At 39.7% G+C, this 20,215-nt stretch overlaps 1 protein-coding gene across 2 annotated transcripts in view; it reads left to right on the top strand.

The window, feature by feature from the left end:
• CERS6 (ceramide synthase 6) overlaps positions 1 to 20,215 on the top strand; it is a gene marked incomplete at both ends in the record, with an annotated part of 306,258 nt that overhangs the window by 210,846 nt on the left and 75,197 nt on the right. For both annotated transcript variants that reach the window (XM_080719887.1, XM_080719886.1), the window contains 2 exons: positions 14,483 to 14,533; positions 18,595 to 18,687. In XM_080719887.1, coding sequence (XP_080576013.1) covers positions 14,483 to 14,533; positions 18,595 to 18,687 — 144 coding nt within the window. The remainder of the gene's footprint in view (positions 1 to 14,482; positions 14,534 to 18,594; positions 18,688 to 20,215) is intronic.

Below are 20,215 nucleotides of genomic sequence, written 5' to 3'. Positions count from 1 at the left end.
ATTTTCTGGCTCTTTCTTTCCTATCACATGTTCTTTCATTTATTAAAAAGTTTGGAAAACTAAAGAACTTTTATCTTTTTGCCTTGAGATTCCTCTGCCCTCATAAAAATATTCTTTTTTATATAATCTATTGTAGGTGTTTGGTTGCTTTGCAAGTGTCCGAGTTTCTTATTTTCCTGAAGCATCCTCAAAAAATGACAACATAGTGCCATCATTTCTCCTAACATATCCACTCATGAATAAGATGTGTTTTCCATGGCCAGAAAGGACCATTTCTAGACAAAGGATTGCTGTCAATCTCTTACAGGACATATGTTTGGGACATATAGACCTGCTTATACTTAATATATTTGGATTCATATAATGGGAGCTGCTTGTAGGTTTCCAGAGACAGTAACTGTATGGTAACAAGGTAACATTTAAAAAGCAAGTCAGATTTCATACACAAGTAAAGTTAAGCCTAGAGGGTTTAATATTTTTTTATTGAACATAAATGGTATACATTTAAACTATACTTGGTGCCCTCTCCCCCCCCACCCCTGCTTTCCCTTTCCCCTTCCCACCAATGATTGTCCAGGGTAACCATGCCATATTCATAATTTTACACATATTCGGATGTAGACCCTCATTAATCAAGTTCAGTCTTCCTCCTCCCCTATCTTTCCATTCAAGTTTTGCTGGTATTTCCCCTCCATTACCTGGAGTGCCACTGGTATCCTCTACATTCCCTAGTTTGGGCATATTAGAGGGAACATATTTTCTAAAGTAAAAAAATTAGAATTTTTTGCAGTTTTGTTTAATATGTGGTTTAGTGAAGGGTGGCTGGGTTACCATCCCTGTTTCTGCATTAATTTAGTTGTGATGCTGTTTGAGCTTAAGTAGGTAAAGAAAACCTAGACTCACAAGATGTATAGTTGATTGAGACAGAAATATCTTAATGTGTCTGTAGGGTATTTTTTTTGGTAGAATTTTCCCTTTTTATGAAAAGTAGTCATTTGACTTGAAAATGTGCAGTGGGATTAAAGACTTGCTCACACACAGCTAGGACATGGCTGAGAGAAGCTTGAATTGAGGTCTCTGCCACCTTGGTCCTTTCTCTTTGTTGCTTTTGTGAGATTTGCAATGAGCATGTCTCACAGCCAGGCCTAATGCTGCAGTGGGTCTGCTGTTGTGCTGACATCTAGAAAGAGCCAGGGTTACTAGTTTACTCTTTGATTACTTGTGTCTTTCCCCTTGTCCATATCATTACTACTTTTATTTTTATGTGGTACTGGGAATTGAACCCAGGGGTTTTCTACCTCTTAGCTATACCCTAAGCCCTTTTTTATTTTTTTGTTTGGAACAGGGTCTCGCTGAGTTTCTGAGGCTAACCTTGAACCTGTGATCCTCCTGTCTCAGCCTCCCAAGTACTGGGATTACACATCTGTACCACCATGATCAGCTTGTATCACTCCTACTAATGATAAATATTTTTTATTTTATTTCATATTATCTGTAGTACTGGGGATTGAACCCAGAGGCATTCTACCTCTGAGTTACACCCACAACTTTATTTTGTAATTGTAAATAAAAAGCAAATGTCTTTTCTAAGACTGTAAAAGTATATGTACCGGATTCTGTTATTATTCAAATAACACCTGTTTGTTGCAGAAAATTATAGACAATATTTTCTGTTATTTAATATGGATATTCAAACATAAGAAAAAAACAATCACCTGAGAAAATTATTTCTCAGAGATAATCACTAAGTGACTTTTTATAAATATGCTGCCGTATAGTGTGTGTGTGTGTGTGTATGTGTGTGTGTGTCTAATCCAGTCATCCCTCCATATCTACAGATTCTGTATTCAAGGACTCAACCAACAATGTATCAAATACATTAAAAATACATCAGTACTAGACATGTGCAGAATTTTTATTGCCATTACTCCCTAAACTATATAACAACTATTTATGAAGCATTTGCATTGAATTAGGTATTCTGAGTAATATAGAGATGATTTAAAGTATACACGAGAATGTGTATAGATTATATGCAAATACTACCAAGTTTATAAAGGGTCTTGAGCATCAGGGCATACTGGAACCCATCTCTGTGGATACTGAGGGATGACTGTATGCATTTAGGTTATAATGTATATATTAATACTTAAATATAAGATATACTGTATATTCTCTGTGTATTCTTATTTTAGCTTAAAATATGCCTGGTATGTTAATACACCTTAGCTCACCTGGTTTTAGCCCACCTCTGGAGGACAGTTCCTCCCACCCTTGCCAGGAACCCTCATGCCATGTGAGTTGTGCCTGCTCTCTGATCTGCCTTCTCCAGAGCTCTAGAGGTCACCCAGACACAGGAAGGTACAAGCTAGAAATATGAGGGAATGGATACTATAGCCTCAAGCAGTTGGGGTGGAATTGGTGGATAAATGCCCCAGCATCCCTGTCCTGAGTTGGGACTGTTATGGGACACATGCTGAATAGTTCTGTAGCATTTCCCCATGAATGGAGAGTTAGGGGCCTGCAGCAACAACCAGAACCATATCATATTTCCTACCTCATCTTTCCTACTTTCTCCAAAACAGTCTACATTCAAGTCTTCACCTCATCATCTACTTCCAGACAATTCCAAATTAAGAAAATGCTAATCCCAGCCAGGTGTGGTGGCGCACATCTGTAATTCCAGTACTTAGGAGTCTGAGATAGAAGACTTGCAGGTTTGTGGCTATCCTCAGCAACTTCATGAAACCCTCAGCAAGTTAGCAAGACCCTGTTTCAAAACAAACAATAAAATAGGGCTGGAAGTGTAGCTCAAAGGTAGAATGCCCCTGGGTTCAATCTCCAGTCATCCCCCCAAAAAAGAAAAGAATATTGATTCCAATTACTGGAAAATCAGATTTATTTCAATTTTCATTATTAGAAAAAGAATTATAATGGATATTCATGTACAAATGCCTTTATGCATAGGCCTAATTAATTTCTTTACAAAAAATGCTGGGTCAAGGGCCTGTGTATTCTACAAACTCTTTTTTTTTTTTTTGTGGTACTGGGGTTCCTGGAAGCCCTTCTTCCTCCGGGCTACACTCCCAGACCTATTTTATATTTTTGAAACAGGGTCTCTTACGCCAGCGCGGCTGGCTTCGAACCTGCGCGATCCTCCTGTCTCCGCCTCCCAAGCGCGGGGATTACAAGCGTGCGCCACCACGCCCAGCTCTCTACAAACTCTTGATGCATGTCACCACATTAGCAAGGCTCTACTAGTTTGCAGAGTGCTAGTTTCCTGATGATCCTTGGGTATTAACCTTTTAAAAATATTTTCCAGATGCTATGGTTAAAAATAATTCTGTCCAGTTTTAATCTGTACTTTTAGATATTAAAACAAATGTTGGCCATATATATTTTTATTTAACATGTTACCTGTTTGTATCTTCTCAGTTTTTTCATTGGTCCTTTAAGTATTTTAATCAATCTTATGAGCTCTTTGCATATTAGGGATATTAATCCTTTGTCCGATATTAAAAAGTGTTTCCTGCCAGGAGTGGTGTTACACGCTTGTAATCCCCACACTCGTGAAGCAGAGACAGGAGGATCCCGCAGGTTCGAAGCCAGCCACACACACTGGCTTAGGAGACCCTGTTTCCAAATAAAAATATGAAAATAGGTCTGGGAGTGTAGCCCAGAGGTAGAAGGGCTTCCAGGAACCCCAGTACCACCACCAAAAAAAAAAAAAAAAAAAAAAAAACAACTGTTTCCTTAAAGTGTCCTTTGACTAGTTTTGCTAAAGGCCACTCTCATTGTCTTCATTCCTAGATTCCACCTCTGTGGAATTCTCTGCACATCTGTCTCCCTTTGTATTGACATTCTCACCAATGTATCCTCTCTCCCTCTAGATCTTTCCACCTCATTTGGTTCCTTGTTCTTATTTCTTCTTCTGATTTCTTTAACCTTATTTCTTTTTTAAACTTTTATTTATATATTTATTTTATTTACTTTATTTATTGGTACATTGTAGTCATACCTCTTAAAGGGGTACAGGATGGTAGAGGCATACATGCACACATCAGTCATCTAGCCCTCCCCCAGTTCTTACCCCATGCCCTCCCCCTCCCTCTTTCTCAGGTTTGGCTTAGTGATTGACTTTGATATGTTTGTGAATGTGCATCATGTACATTAGGGAATTTCCTGCTTCCCCCTCCCAGTATCCCCAGTTAGACCTCCTTCTTTGTTCATCTATGGTTTTTCCTCCTATGACCCTTTTTCTCTTTAACTTCCACATATTAGAACATCTAGTTGGGTTTTTTTGTTTGTTTGGTTTTTGGTTTTTGGTTTTTGTTTTGGTGGCACTGGGGATGGAACCATTCTACCTTAGGGCTATAGTCCCAGAAACCCTTCTACCTGGAAACCCTTCTACTTCTGGGCTACACTCCCAGACCTATTTTATATATATTTTTTGGAAACAGGGTCTCTTAAGCCAGTGTGGCTGGCTTCGAACCTGTGCGATCCTCCTATCTCCACATCCCAAGCATGGGGATTACAAGCATGCGCCACCATGCCCAGCAGAACATCTAGTTTTTTGCTTTTTGTGATTGCCTAATCTCACTTAGCATATGATCTCCAGTTCCATTCAATTCCCCCAAAATGACATAATTTTATTCTTCTTTATGGTTGAGTAAAATTCCAGTGTATACTTATCCCATAGTTTTGTAATCCACTCATCGGTTGGTGGACATCTTGGCTGGTTCCATAGTTTGGCAATTGTGAATTTTTCAGCTATGAACATAGATATGCAGGCATTAGTTTTGGTAGTTTGATTTCCATTCTTTTGGGTAGATACCCTGAAGTGGTATTGCTGGATCATATGGTAGGTTTATTCCCATTCTTCTGAGGATCCTACTTCTTCTAAACATGGCATTGATTAGTCCCTGTGGCCTTGCAGTGCTTCTTACTTGGCATAGAGGAGAGGAAAGTTCACCTCAGAATTGATGGGGGAGGTGGCCTTTTTCAAACTCCATGTTTTTCAGATCTTTGAGAATCACTGTGTGCCCCTGTGACTATTAGGTATGTGGGAAGCCCTTCAGTTGAGCAGAGGCAGAAAAAGTTGAGGACACTGCTGAAAGGTTTAAAAAGGTGGTGTGGAAATGCAGTCACACTTCTCTTTGTTTCTACGATGAAACCCTCATGAAGTCCTGTGACTTCAGGCCCATCCCCAAGAAGATTCTTCTACTCCTGTGTGCATGCAGATCAGCGAATTTGTTTCTAAATGGATTGTGAAATGTGCTGAAGGCACATGCTAGACCAGGTCTAGAAGACCAGCATCCTTTCTAAAGTCTGATCAATATGATAGGCCTCTTTGTCTTTATATGATGCCATAAGGTCAAGTCCAAATTACATTCCCACATCACAAAAGCTTTCAAAGCTAATGCGGATGTCGCAGGTCTCCAGAGAGGCATTACCACTCTGCTTTGTAGATTTATAGTCATGTATCTCCTAGTGCAGGGGAGGAAGAAAGGATTCCTCCTGCATTCTAGGGTATGTTCCAGGCTGCTTGCCACCAACCAGAGCATCCAGGACCAGAGACAAAGAAACACAATTTCTTTGTATCTTTTTACATTCACAAAGCATGACCTATATCCTTACATATGTGTGTGTGTGTGTGTGTGTGTGTGTGTGTGTGTGTGTGTGTGTGTGTGTTGGGGGGGTTGAAGGTCTGGGGATGGAACCCAGGGGCATTTGACCTCCAAGCTACACCCCCTGCCCTATTTTTTATTCTTTATTTTTAAACAGGGTCTCACTAAGTTGCAGAGGGCCTCACAATAAATAGCTGAGGCTGTCCCTGAACCGCAATCCTCTGGTCTCAGCCTCCCAAATGCTGGGATTACAAGTGTTGAGCCACCACGCCTGGCTTATCCTTACATGTCTTATACAATGTGCATTATAATGGAAGATTATCATCCTGAGTTGATTTGATTTATAGTTATTTAAATTACACAGCTGAATGTCTTCTAAAAAATTTACAGTGTTTATGTAACATTATTATTATTATTATTATTGTTTTTTGTTGTTGTTTTGCGGTACTGAGGATGGAACCCAGGGGCATTCTAACTCCAAGCAGCACCCCAGTCATATTTTTTTTAATTCTTTATTTTGAAACAGGGTCTCACTGAGTTGCAAAGGGCCTCACTAAGCAGCTGAGGCTGTCCTCGAATCCTCCTCTCTCAGCCTTTCAAATGCTGGGATTACAAGTGTGTACCACCACACCCAGCTTTTATGTAACATTATTAACATAGATATTAAACACTTAAAATACACATGAAAGGAAAAATGAGCAAAGGGGTCGAGACCTCAGGTGCTATGATTGTGCTTTAGGGTGTGACGTCAGCTCTCCAAAACCAAAATGAAAAGATGGCAGTGGAGTAGCCTGGCTCCCATTTGCAAGCGGAAACGTGCTCAGCATTTACAGAAATGTTTCCTCCCTCAGGTTTAATTTTAGAGGAAAAATATCCTATGAATTTTAAAGGAAAAATATTCCATTGGATAGGATGTTGGATAGGTTGTTTACCATTGGGCTCAGGATTAACAATGGTAATATTATCAATATGAGTTTATTGCAGCAGGCATGTGAGCATTTTTCTTAAGTCTATTTCTTACAATAAATCCTAAATACAAGCAAAAATTTTGAGCTGGGGTGTTTGCTTGTTTTTGGAACTGAGACTTGGACCCAGGGACATCTCTCTCTGAATTGCACCCCTAGCCCTTTTTGGGTTTTGTTCTGAAATAGGATCTTGCTAATTTTTTTTTTATCTTGCTAATTTGCTGAGGGTCTCACTAATTGCTGAGGCTGGCCTCAAACCTGTGATTCCTCCTGTTTCAGCCTTCCAAGTACTGGTATTATAGGCTTATACACCATACTCAGATGTTACACTTTTTTTTTTTTTTAATATACCAGTGAAATTGTTTTCAAAGTAGTTTCAGTAAAAGTAATTTCCTAAAAGAATATGTAGTATTTGCATAAAATTGTTAATACAGATATTAACCTGATCCAGAGAGGCTCCCTTTCTTGAATTTTTACTCATAGTTCAAGAATCCATGTATTTGGGACTTAAACTGTGTAGAGGGTAGCATGCAACTTAGGCTATCTTCCCTGACTGTTAGTCATTTCAGGCCTTTGTAAAAGCCAGGAAAGAGTTTTTATGAAAATAGAGAAAAGTTAAAATCTGCCTCAAAGATGCTGACTTTGGATCAGGACTTAGGTGCTGTTCACATCTTTAATGAAGCCTGCAATACTTTATGATTCCTGTTCTCTTGTAAATCAAAAGTTATTAATTCAAAGAAACTGCAGTTCAGTCACCTGTAGGTACTCACTGATTTTTGGGAGAAGGAAAGCAGATATGTGTATGTATATGCATGTTTATTTATATTTATATTTAACCATTTACCACTTGCCTGGGTATCCTTTTCTCTGGCCTTTGCTTCAAAATCTGTTCTCTCCTTGGGCTTGTACTGGCATAATTACTCCAGATGGTAAAGTAAAATGATCAGATTGGCTCTATTTTTGTGAGTTCTCATGATGAAATCTCTGTAGTATAGCTGAAAAATTAAGAAGCCTGAGAAAAGAGCAATTTGCCTGCACTTAAAGAGGCTTCTCTAACTCTTCTCTTTAAAAAATGTCAGTGAAAACATAGCACTCAAGGCTTATAGAGTCTAAATGCAAATGAAGGCTACAGGGTGACCTCCAGCAGCACTCTGGTCTCCATCCTGACACTGACATTAGGTTTGCTCAAGGTAAAAAGAGCCCCAAACACCTCCCCTGGGAGCCTGTGTTTTTGAGATAGATGTGTGTGCTAATGAGTTATATATCAAGTGGTATGTCTGGGAGCAGATGGGCATAATATAAACAAATCCCATTACGCAGTGTGGTTTACATTAAGAGGGTTAGAGGTGATTTCTCACCAACTATGATCTGGCCTGTCTTCGTCTTATTTAGATGTTTGATAGTCTTCTTAAATGGGAATGAGTCGATGTGTAATGCTAAGCACTACTTGTGAGGAGCTGTCTTATGATGCTATGTTAGCTTGTTCTGCTGTAACAAAATACCAGTGACTAGCTGGCTCACACAGCAGGAAATGATTTCTCGTCATCCTGGAGGCTGGTGGTTCCAGGTGAAGGTCTTGGCATGGAAATGGCTGCCTTCTCAGAACAGTCCCCCATGATCTTGCCTCTGAATGTGTGTATGGAGAGGGAGAGAAAAAAAAGTCTCTTCTTATCAGACCACCAACCCTGTTGGTTTCAGGGTCCACCATTAGGGCGTATAACCCTTATTGCATTCTAAACACCTGTCTCCAAATACAATTATCAGGACTTCAGCATATTACATGAGAGGGAACATAATTCAGTTCCTATCAGGTACAGAAAAAGAATAACAAGTCTAGGCAATTTCTGTTGACCAAGAAAAAAATGCAGGAAGCAAGGAGACCTGAGAGGTCTCCTTAGCAATCAACAACAGAGTTCTTTACCCAGCTGGGCATGTGGATGGATTTGAAGGTCCTTTCTAAAACCCTAGCATTCACTGTTCTTAGGTAATCATTCATTCATTGTCTAAAACATGAGAATCAATCCAAAATGCCCATAACGTGGTTTTTTTTTTTTTTAATCACCTATTCTTTGTTCTCAGAAAGCACCTAGGGGGAAGCTAAAGTCCAAGAGCCTGCTGGCCTTGGTTTGAATTCTACCTGCTCTACTTATCAGCTGGATACTTTCTTTCCTTTTTTAAAATTGTATGTATTTTTAAAATTTTTATTGGTGCATTATATTCATACATCATATTGGGATTAAAAAAAAAGCTTGTGTACATACATGTACACATCACCGATTTAACCCCTACCCAATTCCCACCCCTTTCCCTCCCCATCCCTCCTTCCCTTGCTTGGCTTAGTGGTTGAATTCGATATGTTTAAGTACATTGTATGTTTTAGAGATTTTCCTCTTCCCTCCTCCTTTCTCCTCCTTTAGGTTGTCTTGTTTGCTCCTGTATAGGATTTCCTTTTTCATTTAGAGTTCCTTCAGCTGGATACTTTCAACTTATTAACATACCTCTCTGAGATGTTTTGTTTCTAAGGTGATTAATGAAATGATATGTATCATTATGCATTTATATGCATATGTTAGAATACAGGCTATGCTGCTATATATCTATCTTAAAAACATTCAGGACTGCTGGGCGTCGTTGCACATGTAATCCCCGCGCTTGGAAGGCGGAGAGAGGAGGATCACATTGGTTCCAAGCCAGCCTTGCTGGCTTAAGAGACCCTGTTTCCAAAAATATATATAAAATAGGTCTGGGAGTATAGCCTGGAGGTAGAAGGGTTTCCAGGAACCCCAGTACCACGAAAAAACAAAAAAACAAAAAAACAAAAAAAAAAAACCATGCAGGGCATGTTTTTAATTACAGCTGTAATTCCAGGGCTTGGAAGGCTGAGACAGGTTGATCACAGGTTTGAAGATAGCTTCAGCAACTTTGTGAGATCCTGCTTAAAAATAAAAATAAATGGGCTAGTATTGTAGCTTGGAGATAGTACACTCCTCAGTACCAAAACAAATAAATAAGTAAAAAACAAAACAACATAGTTTAGGTATGAGAGATGCTATAGGAATTTACTTATCTTACATATAAAATCCAGCAGTAAGGTTGGAGACCCCCAACACCAGCCTCAACAGAAACATCAATCTCAGAGCAAACAGTGCCGGTTCTCTTATTCTCCTCTAATGGCAACGTAGGAGCGAGATGAGGTCATTCACAGGAACTGGTAGGACAACATCCTGAAGCGGCACTCAGGATTTTTGTTCACATCCCTTCAGCCAGAGGTTAGATGTATAGTTATGTTAGACAAACAGGTTAAGTGAGAAGCATTACCTCTAGCTACTATTTTTACTAGCAATGATTACTCTGCCACAAATGTATATTGTAAAAATTAGAAATAATTTATCAACTCAAGTACATTGAATTGTAAAATATTGTATCTATGTGTTCAGCAGGCTGTCTTGTACACAGTAAATGTTGTAAAGATGGAATCATCCTTCTTACTTTCCCAAAGCACCGTACACTGGCAAAACATGGTCCATGGTCAAATAGCATCCGTTATCACCTGGGAACTTTAGACAGGTAGAATTCCATCCCCTCAAGCAGATCTACCAAATGACAGCCTGCATCATAACACTTTGAGAAGCTCTGAGCTGGCATGTTCTTTGTAAATCTTTTAATGTTGACTTGAACAGTTACACCTTGTGAGAATTAAATGTGGATATATACAAATATATATATATATAAATATTACTTTAAATCTGTTAAGTGCCTCTTAACATTATTAAAATGTACAGATGTGAGGAGAAATGATGAATCTCATAAGTTATTTGAACAACAAATTTTGAGAATCATTGAAATTTTTAGGTTTTCTAGCCCTTAGAGCATTCCTTTATATTGTCATGCCATGTGAAAAATACATTTTGCTTCTAGAAAATGTATTTTAATTGCTTTGTACTTCTTTGCGGTACAAAGATTTTATTGTTTAGGGGATGCTAGACCTACACTTTTCTTTTTATTTATTTTTTGTGGTACTGGGGGTGGAACCTAGGGTCCTTCTACCTCCAGGCTATACTCCCAGACCTATTTTATATTTTATTTGGAAACAGGGTCTCACTAAGTTGCTGAGAGCCTCACTCAGTAGCTGAGGCTGGCTTCGAACCTGCGCGATCCTCCTGTCTCAGCCTCCCGAGCGCGGGGATTACAAGCGTACGCCACCACGCGCGGCAGACCTACAGTTTTAAATTGAGGATTTTCAGTGTGTTTTTAACCACCATTACTCTTTTATAGCATCTAAATATTCAGCTTTTCATAATAATAATTATATTATTATCCATTCGTTTGTGTTATGGGCTATATAGGTTTTGACATCAAGTAAATATGGAAATGATTCTGAAAAAGATCACTTGAAAAATGAAAAAAGTTTTATTAGTGGAAAAGATGATAAATTATAATTTCATTGTATTAATTCAAATTAAAGCAGTAATATATAATGAATTAAATTTTAAGTTGCAGCTTCACTATCCCTTATCCAAAACACTGGCACTTGAAGTGTTTCACATTCCAAGGTTTTTTTTACTTTTTTGGAATATTTGCATAGATTTTACTGATTGAGAATTTTTAAGTTCTGGACTTTGGAGCACTTCAGGTTTTGAATTTTAAGATTTGGAGTAATGGATCTGTAAACAAATCAGGAGAATCACTTTTTCATGGACTTCCATTTTATCATTTGTAATGGGGAAAGATGTTTGTCCTACCTGTCTCACAATATTTGAAAAACATAACATGAGATCCTAGAAAAATATGTTCTGTGTATATAGGAGGCTATATCAGTGTCTAGCTTTGTCAGCGAGTGGGGTATATGTGAACATGTATATGAAAGAACTAACTATTCAAATGTTTAGAAAGCAAGTGCTTAAGCTCATCTGGTTCAAGCTGAGCCGGGGTCCCGATAGCTTGTCAGAGTCACTGCATCCAGACCTTTGTCCTCACTTCAGGGTCAAGCACACCCCATGCCCCTGGGTTTGGGGTTGATGCATTTTAAAAATCACTACTAGGCTTGTTAGAGCACTTGCATTTAATTTTGTAATCCTTTTCATTAGCATTCAGGACATGTACACCGAGCTATCAACTTTGAGCATTGATCCTGGGGGGAATAAACATGTTACATAATTTTCCCTCAGGGACTTTTAGTTAATTGTGAAGATGAACTGCTTTACCAGAGAGAAAGTTAGTAACAAATATTTGCATTATACCTTAGAGTAGAATTTGGTGTGCTATGCCCACACTTTAAAAATGCATCTATGCCAGGCTGGTGGCACAACCCTGTAATCCTAGTACTTGGGAAACTGAGACAGGAGGACGGCACGTTCAGAGACAGCCTCAGCAAGCAGCAAGACTGTCAGAAACCAGGTGAAGATCTGTTTAAACACAAAAACAAAAACAAAAAGTCAAGGTGGTGGCGCACACTTGTAAACCCAGCATTTGGGAGGCTAAGACAGGAGAATTGCGGTTTGAGGCCAGCCTCAGCTAGTTAGTGAGGCCCTTTGCAACTTGGTGAGACCCTGTTTCAAAATAAAGAATAAAAAATAGGACTGAGGATGTAGCTCAGAGGTAGAATTCCCCTGGGTTGCCTTCCCAGTACTGCAAAACAAGCTAAATATATATATAATAGATGGGGGTGTAGGTCAGAGGTAGAATGCCCCTTGGTTCAATCCCTAATACCACACACAAACTTGCATTCACACACACACACACACACACACACACACACACACACACACACACTTAAACTTGCATACACACACACACACACACACTTATACATTTATTTTATTTTATTTATTTATTTATTTATTTTGGTGGTACTGGGGTTCCTGGAAGCCCTTCTACCTCTGGTATACACTCCCACGGGCTACACTCCCAGACCTATTTTTTAACATTTTTATGTGGAAACAGAGTCTCTTAAACCAGCGAGGCTGGCTCCGAACCAGCGTGATCCGCCTGTCTCCGCCTCCCAAGCGTGGGGATTACAAGCGTGCGCCACCACGCCCGGCTATATATTTATTTTAAAATAAATGTATAAATAGAGCTAAAAAGACCAAAAATAGGCTCTACATCAAAATCTTAATGGTGGTCAGAATTTAAATTGTTTTTATTGTTGTCCCTTTCTTTGTTTTTTTGTGTCTTCTACTGTGGACATAGATCATCTTTATAACTATAAAATACAGTGACATATGAAACTTTTGAAGCCTCCAAAGCATTTTATGCACACTATCTTGTTTGGTCCTCATGAACCCCCTGAGCTCAATAACAAACATCAGTGATACAGATGAGAGAGCTGGAAGAGACAGACAGGCAGGCAGTGGGACACCTGAGCAGCAAGATGGCATGATTCATAGAGTGCCAGACAGGTAGCAAATGGCAAAACCAGGGCAGAATGAAAACCTCAAGAAAGAAGGGAAATTCATAGTGATTGAATGAAAAGAAGTGCGGAGATTCCTGATCACTGTTAGCGTTAGGGCATGGCCTGACTTTACTTCAGTCTGGCTCCCTACACCAAGGTCTGGTTCAGTTTTATTAAACTCAGAGAAAGTGTGCAGGGCAGTTACACTTGGGTTTGGGGCCAGGCAGTCAAAGTTCTAGTTGTAACCTGGGCATTATGCAACTACTTAACTTGGAAAGTTATTTATAGACTTAGGGTTTGTATTTGCCTATCTAGATAATAAGGCAGATGTAAGTAAGCTATTGTAAGTATTGAACAAGTTGCTATGTGTACAGTGCTTTAAAAGTATACTTGGCATAGGGAGGACTTGAATAGGGAAGACTCCACAAGTCTTGGCTGCCTAAAACTAATCATCCTCATACCCATGGTGTAGAGTTCATGAGGATGTTGTTGGGTTGATCATAAGAAATACACAGATGTATACTAGGAAGTCCTGAGGCTGTAAGGGATGGATGCAAAAGAATGGTTAAGTGAATATGAAAACAGAAAATTTGTGCTGATGTATTAGATGGCTCAGCTGTCTTTAAATCCATACCAACCTCTCTCTGGTTACTACAAATGTTTGGAATCCATGCATACAGTTAGATTTCCTATTTATACAGTTTTGTTAAGCAAGTGATTGCTGCCAAACTACGAATGACTGTTTTATCATAGAAAGACCTTGAGTAGCTGGGCCTGGTGGCACACCAGTAATCCCAGTACTTGGGAGGCTGGGATAAGAGGATCACTTAGAAGCCAGCCTCAGCAATTTAGTGAGAGAACACAACAACTGTTTCAAAATAAAAAAATGAAATAAAATAGGGCTAGAGGTGTAGCCCAGAGGTAGAATGCCCCTGAGTTCAATCCCCAGTACTAAAAATAGATAATAAATAAATAAAATAAACAAACCTTCGCTAAAGGTCAGGAGGTATATATGCCGTAGGGGATAGTCTGAACTGTCCTGCTGAAGTATGAAATATACCCGCATGTTACTGAACCCTGGTCAAGGCATGAATAATGTTGCAAATACTGAGTGCAAAAAAAAACTATCACCATTTTTTTTTTAATGAGATGGGTGTTTCCATCTGGTCCTGGTGAGACTCTGGAGGCTGTATTATTCAGGCTGATTCTAAAGCAGCAATATGTCTAAATGACCAGCAAAAAAGAAAGAAAAAGAAAAGAAAAGGAAAGGAAAGGAAAGGAAAGGAAGGAAACATCAGGCAAAACTCCATGTCAGAATGATATAAAATACTGCCAGTTCTGTTGAGAAGACACAGGTGATTTAATATCCTGTGCCTAGTTTAAGTTCTTCAATTCTCACATAGGTAAATTATTCAAATCCCAAGAGCCTATTATAAATACTTCTCCTCTTGTCCATGTTCCAAAACATGTAAAATGTATTTTTGTCATTTTTTTTTCAGACTCCATGGTTGTGGAATACAAAACACTGCTGGTACAACTACCCCTACCAGGTAAGTGGGCTCTACTGCCTAGGTTTTCATGCCCATGGAGCGTCATCCTTCTTTGGGGGTTTCAGGCATGTCCTCACAGCCACCTGTGTTCTGGCCTCACCCCTGCTGATTGACGCTGGACATAACTTGGTGTCCACAAGAGTTGTACGTTCTCAGAGGAATTCGGATTAAAAGCCCAGTTGCTTTAGCAGATGGACTAAGCCTGCAAGGTTCATTTTCTGAACAGGATGCAGTCAGCTCAACAGGTGGATGATTTCATTTGGTAACAGCCAGTCTGCTGCTTGTTACTGAGGGAAGTCTGTGGGCCAGAGGACAGCACAGGCCTCAGCAGGAGCAGCGGGGGCCCAGTGTGGTGCTTGAGCTGGCACCCGAGTTCAGTTCACGTTGTAGCTGAGGAGCAGCCTCTGAATATATGGATCAAGCACCATTTCCTTTAGTGCAGAAAGACAAATAGGCTTGAACTATTATATGAGAATGGTTTGTTCTTCAACCAAAGGAAGCATTACTGAAAATGAGATTAATCATATCCCAGAAAGAGAGTATGTTAAAATAGATCCCTGTCTGCTGACATACCTTTGCGTTAATCCATTAATTCAGTAATATTAACATGTCTTATTGTGGCTTCCATATCCATTAATATTTAACTATCAAAACTAGAACTTTTCTGGAAATTTCTATTTCCTTTGTGATAATGTTATATAAGAGAGGCAATTGCAGTAAGATATTTTGGTGCAAAAAAAAAAAGAGAGACATATTTTGTAATAAGGAGCTTGGGATTTTTGGGTTTGGGGTTTTCCTAGAGGTGTTTGGACTTTGGTTAGCGTGGAGCAGCATGTTCCCTGTCTTTACTGTTACAAACAGAATCACGACAGGGATAGGAACTGGCATTGATACTCCTTGGGCAAGTTCAAAACTCAGGACACACTGAAATGAAATTCTAGTCTACAGTTTCATCTTTCAAGTAGCTTCTTCAGGTGAGAAAAGAATGTAAGCAAGCGAATGACATGGCTGGAGAGCTGGGCATTTGAGGGACACCTGACAGAGACTAAAGCCGTGTGGGCGCAGATCTCTTCTTTTACACAGTTGCAACTCTCAGGCCTAATTGCTATCTTTAATACTTGGAAGGTTGTCATTTAAGGCTTCCTTGTATCCCATAATGGTATACTGAGTAGCATGGTCCATATGTATCTAAATTTCTATTTATAAAAGTACATTAAATGCTTCTAGAACCCTTAACTGGGATGTTGGCCGGACAGCTGCTGTAATGCACCATGTTTACAATGTAAATTCAGCAACATGAAGGACTCTGAAATGTTATGCCTATTCTTCTTCTTAACTACACTATAGTCCAAAATAACTTTCACATTTATGACTGGAACTGAGAAGTAGCTTATTTCTGAGAAAGTGAGTTGCTGTGACCCAAAATGTAGCTACTTCAACATTGAAGCTTGAGGGTCTGTTGAGACAGTTATATTTAAAAATAGGAAGCATCATTAGTATGGAAGAAAATATACTATACATGGGTATCCAGGTCAAAGTTGTCTTCTGCTGAGAAGCTTCAGTGTTCAACACTGGATAGTTCAGAATAAATCTCCCAACATGTGGGCAAACTCATGATTTATTGTGGAAACAGTGGTCATCTTTGACAAGTGCCATGTAGGAATAAAAAATTAATGACTTTCCTTTTGTGTCGGGGCATATGGCATAGGATTACTGTCCAATTACAGTGCTTTGTTTAATCATATTTATAAAATATAGTAAATTATAGTTCAGAGTCAACCTCAAGCCTTTAAACCATTTTTCAAAGATTGAGCATGCTCAGTAAACACATGTACTATATCTTTAGCATACTTATACTAAGCAGACTTTTGGATTAAAAAAAGTAGTGATCTACTTTATTTTTCTTAAGAACATGCTGCTCCTCCTGTAGAAGCATGTATATTTGTGGCCTATGTAATACTTTTACATATACATGTATAAGATTAAGATTATATAAAGTTGCACTCAGTTGACCCTTGTGCATCTTGTTAGCAGTAGCGCAAGTTGGGCATGGGAAGCCCTTGTGCATTGGTCCTGGGCCTCACTCACCGTGAGACCCGGACTTGGCCTCTTAACCTGAATTAACTGGCAGCATTCTTTTCCACTGTATAATCTGGATCCAGGTTGAGTGTACTAATTTTATAGGATTTTATGAGCATCGTAAAGTTAACCTGTGAGCTTTGTCAGCTACAGAACAATCCATGGATATAGTGATTAAAATGAGGCGCTCTCTTAAAAATTCTGAAGTTTCTTGAGGTGAACCAACTTGTGCTTAAAACCCATCTGGAGTGTTTTTCTACGCACTGATGCTAGAAGAGAATCTCATTAAAAATGAAATTTGACTTTGGCTCAAAGGCCAGATTCCAAGGCCCTGTGTTCCAGGTTCCACTGTGGCCAGCTTCTGTCCCAGTGCTCCCCCCACTTTGCTAATGCCTTCATTTTTTTTTGTACTTGGGGTGGAACTCAGGTGCTTTTCTACCTCCAGGCTATACTCCCAGGGCTATTTTATACTTTATTTGAAAACAGGGTCTCACTAAGTTGCTCAGAGCCTCATTAAGCAGCTGAGGCTGGCTTTGAACCTCTGCGATCCTCCTACCTCACCCTCCCAAGCACTGGAATTAGAAGCGTGTGCCACCATACCCTGTATGCCTTCACTGTTGAAAAGGCAGTTCAGTGGGTCTATACTCTCTCCAGGGCAATGCTGAGCTTGAGATAAATGTTGCTGCTTGTAGTTCAGGATGCCATAACAGAATATTATAAAAGATTATGTCTCAATCTTTTTTTTCATTTTTATGACCTGATAACCTCCCAAAGGCCCAGCTCCAAATTCCATCCCATTGAGTATTAGACTTCAACACATGAATTTTGGAAAGACACAAACATCAGTCCATAGGAATGGTTATTGTCACTTAGAGATTAGGATCACCATTTCAAAAGTATCCTATGATGTAGGATTGTTGTAATCTGAGAAGGACAATTGTTTTCCTTGATATCCATTCTTAGTGTTGCAAATTAAGTGAGTTCTAGCTTCTCATGGTAGTCAGTTTGTTTGTGGCGTTATTAGGGTACAAAGCATATAACTTTGTATTTACTACATATAGTGTCACCTTGTGGGCAGGGTGTGGACCTGTTTGCCTGATGAGTTTCAAAGGTTTTTCATTCATTTTGATAAAGCAAGACATTTCATTGCAACCCAATAAAATCATCGAAAGCAACTCACCAAAAATGTTTTTGAAAAACAGTTCTAATTTTATGGATTTAGGTTCAAAGTAAATACTTCTGACTTCACTGTCTCTCTGAGCTTCCCTATCCCTGAGCCTCAGAGGCCATTAACCCAGGTGTCACCCTCCTCCCCTTTACAAGTAAGTAAACTAAGACCCAGTTTTATACCCCCCGAGCTATGGGGCTGGGCCTCCACAGCAGATTTCCTGGCTGGGTACCTCGTCTGGTATCGCTTGGCAGCCTTCCTAGTCCTCTGATCTTTTAATAAATATTTTTGAAATCATTTTTGTTTTGATATTTGCAGTGTACAGAACATTTTCTAATAACAAAAATGCTTTCTGATTAATGCAGAATTTGACACTGTGGCTTGGCGACCCATATAGTACTCCGGTTTCTGCCACCTGCCGCTGTCGTCCCTGCTCTTTGGACTCTCACGGCAGTCATCCAGGGTTCTTCTTTTTGCATATGCACTAGAATTATTTTCCAGGTTGCCTAAAGAATTTTTCAGCTACTCACCTGAAACCCGTAAATGCTATTGTTAAAAACTGAATAACGAATTTGAGCCCAAATGGCCATACTGATTAATGCTCTTTGGGTTTGAGATGAAACGAAAATAAAGCCACCAAGCTGTGGATTAGAGGCATTCTTGAAAGCTCCATTATCTGCAAAAAGAACAGGGCAGGAACTGCATTTGTAGAACATAGGCCCATGGTACTTTTCAGCACTGAGCTTGAAATGTTTGGCATGCAGATGGGTTTCCTATTAACTATTAATCTGTCCCTCTTTTCTTTCATCCTCAGCCACTCACAGCTGACCTTCACTACTATTACATCCTGGAGCTGTCGTTTTATTGGTCTTTAATGTTTTCTCAGTTCACTGATATCAAAAGGAAGGTAAGAGTGGTTATGTTGTAAAGTGATTGCAGATATGTGTCTTTATTAATGGCCCTTGGCAGGTGGGTGTAGAGCCTAAGAGACTCTCACCTCTGTTCTGATAGTGCTAGGTTAGCACTCCTTTCTACATTATTAGAGAAAATTCTCAATGTTTGTTTGTGCCATTTTGTATTTTGTTCTGATGTCCCCCAAAACGCAGTGTTTTTTCTCTATGAACACACACACACACACACACACACACACACACACACACACACACACATATATATATATATATATAGCAATTGAATCCTGATGGCAGTCATTTTCTGTGTCTGAACCCCAAGTCCCTTTGTTCTTCAATTAAATAAGGATAAAAATTTGTTTGTAGCTCCCACGGAGAGCAAAGTCTTGTTGCTTCAACCCTGCAGAATGGATTTCCCAATTAAGAGGTTACCTGTGGTCAAAACATGTCTCAGAAATGCAACATTCCTAAATAAACCGTGATCTTGCTTCTGGCCTCTCTTCCACTGGGATTGCTTTTACTGAGAGTACGCATGAACTTCTGAAAGTTAAATCCACACCTCTGGCTTCTGTTCTGCCAGCTCCTGGCAGAATTGATGTTTGGGGCTGTTTGCTGCTCATTTTACCCAGGGCGCCATTCTCTCAAGATTCCCATCTTTGGGTCAGTCCTTCACAGGTGCCTCGCTGGCCTCTGTCTTCATGCCCCATGGCTCTACGTGTGTGGGTGCACCAGGACTCTGGACCCAGATGATGAGGTGCATCTCCCTAGACCATTGAGCTCAGGCTTGCTTCCCAACACTTTCAGCCATGGTCCATGTGCCAGTAACCCCCAAACATTTCTCTTCTGCTCCAGATTCTTTCTCTCTCTCTCTTTTTTTTTTTTTTTTTTTTTTTTTTTTTGGTGGTAGTACTGGGGATGGAACCCTTATACCTCCTGGCTACACTCCCAGACCTATTTTATATTTTTTTTTATTTGGAAACAGGGTCTCTTAAAGCCAGCGAGACTGGCTTCGAACCTCCGTGATCCTCCTGTCTCTGCCTCCCAAGTGTGGGGATTACAAGTGTGCACCACCACGCCCAGCTCCAGATTCTCTTTGAGTCCTTTCTCATCTCCAGTCGTGAAGAATAGTATTATATTTTTGTGTTCATTGTATTATTTTATTCTCAGAAAATTCCAGTTCCAATTGGATTAATTTGTCATTTTGTAAATGAGGACAGTGTGTCTCATTTGCAAAATGTTCCTGGCCGAGGACATGGTCTTACTCTTACTCTTCCTCCAGCAGCCTCCTAACCAGCAGCCATGGGCTCTTGGTGGTTCCATGTTGCTTCCTCTTTACTCTCCCTGACACTTAGCTTGAGCCCTCTCCATGTGTGCCCAGACTACTCTAACAGCTTCCAAAGTGGTCCTTGTATTAAAGAGCCACTCTTATCTGCCTTTCACCTGAGTGTTAACTTTCTAAAACTTTTGAGATGAAGCCAAACTACTTACAGTGATTTTCAAGGTTGTGAGCAGCATGACTCAAAC

This window comes from Muscardinus avellanarius (assembly GCF_963383645.1).
Source record: "Muscardinus avellanarius genome assembly, chromosome: 2".
Classification (NCBI taxonomy): domain Eukaryota; kingdom Metazoa; phylum Chordata; class Mammalia; order Rodentia; family Gliridae; genus Muscardinus; species Muscardinus avellanarius.
Note: the sequence above shows the minus strand (reverse complement) of the source record. Positions and strands in the feature narration are given on the sequence as shown.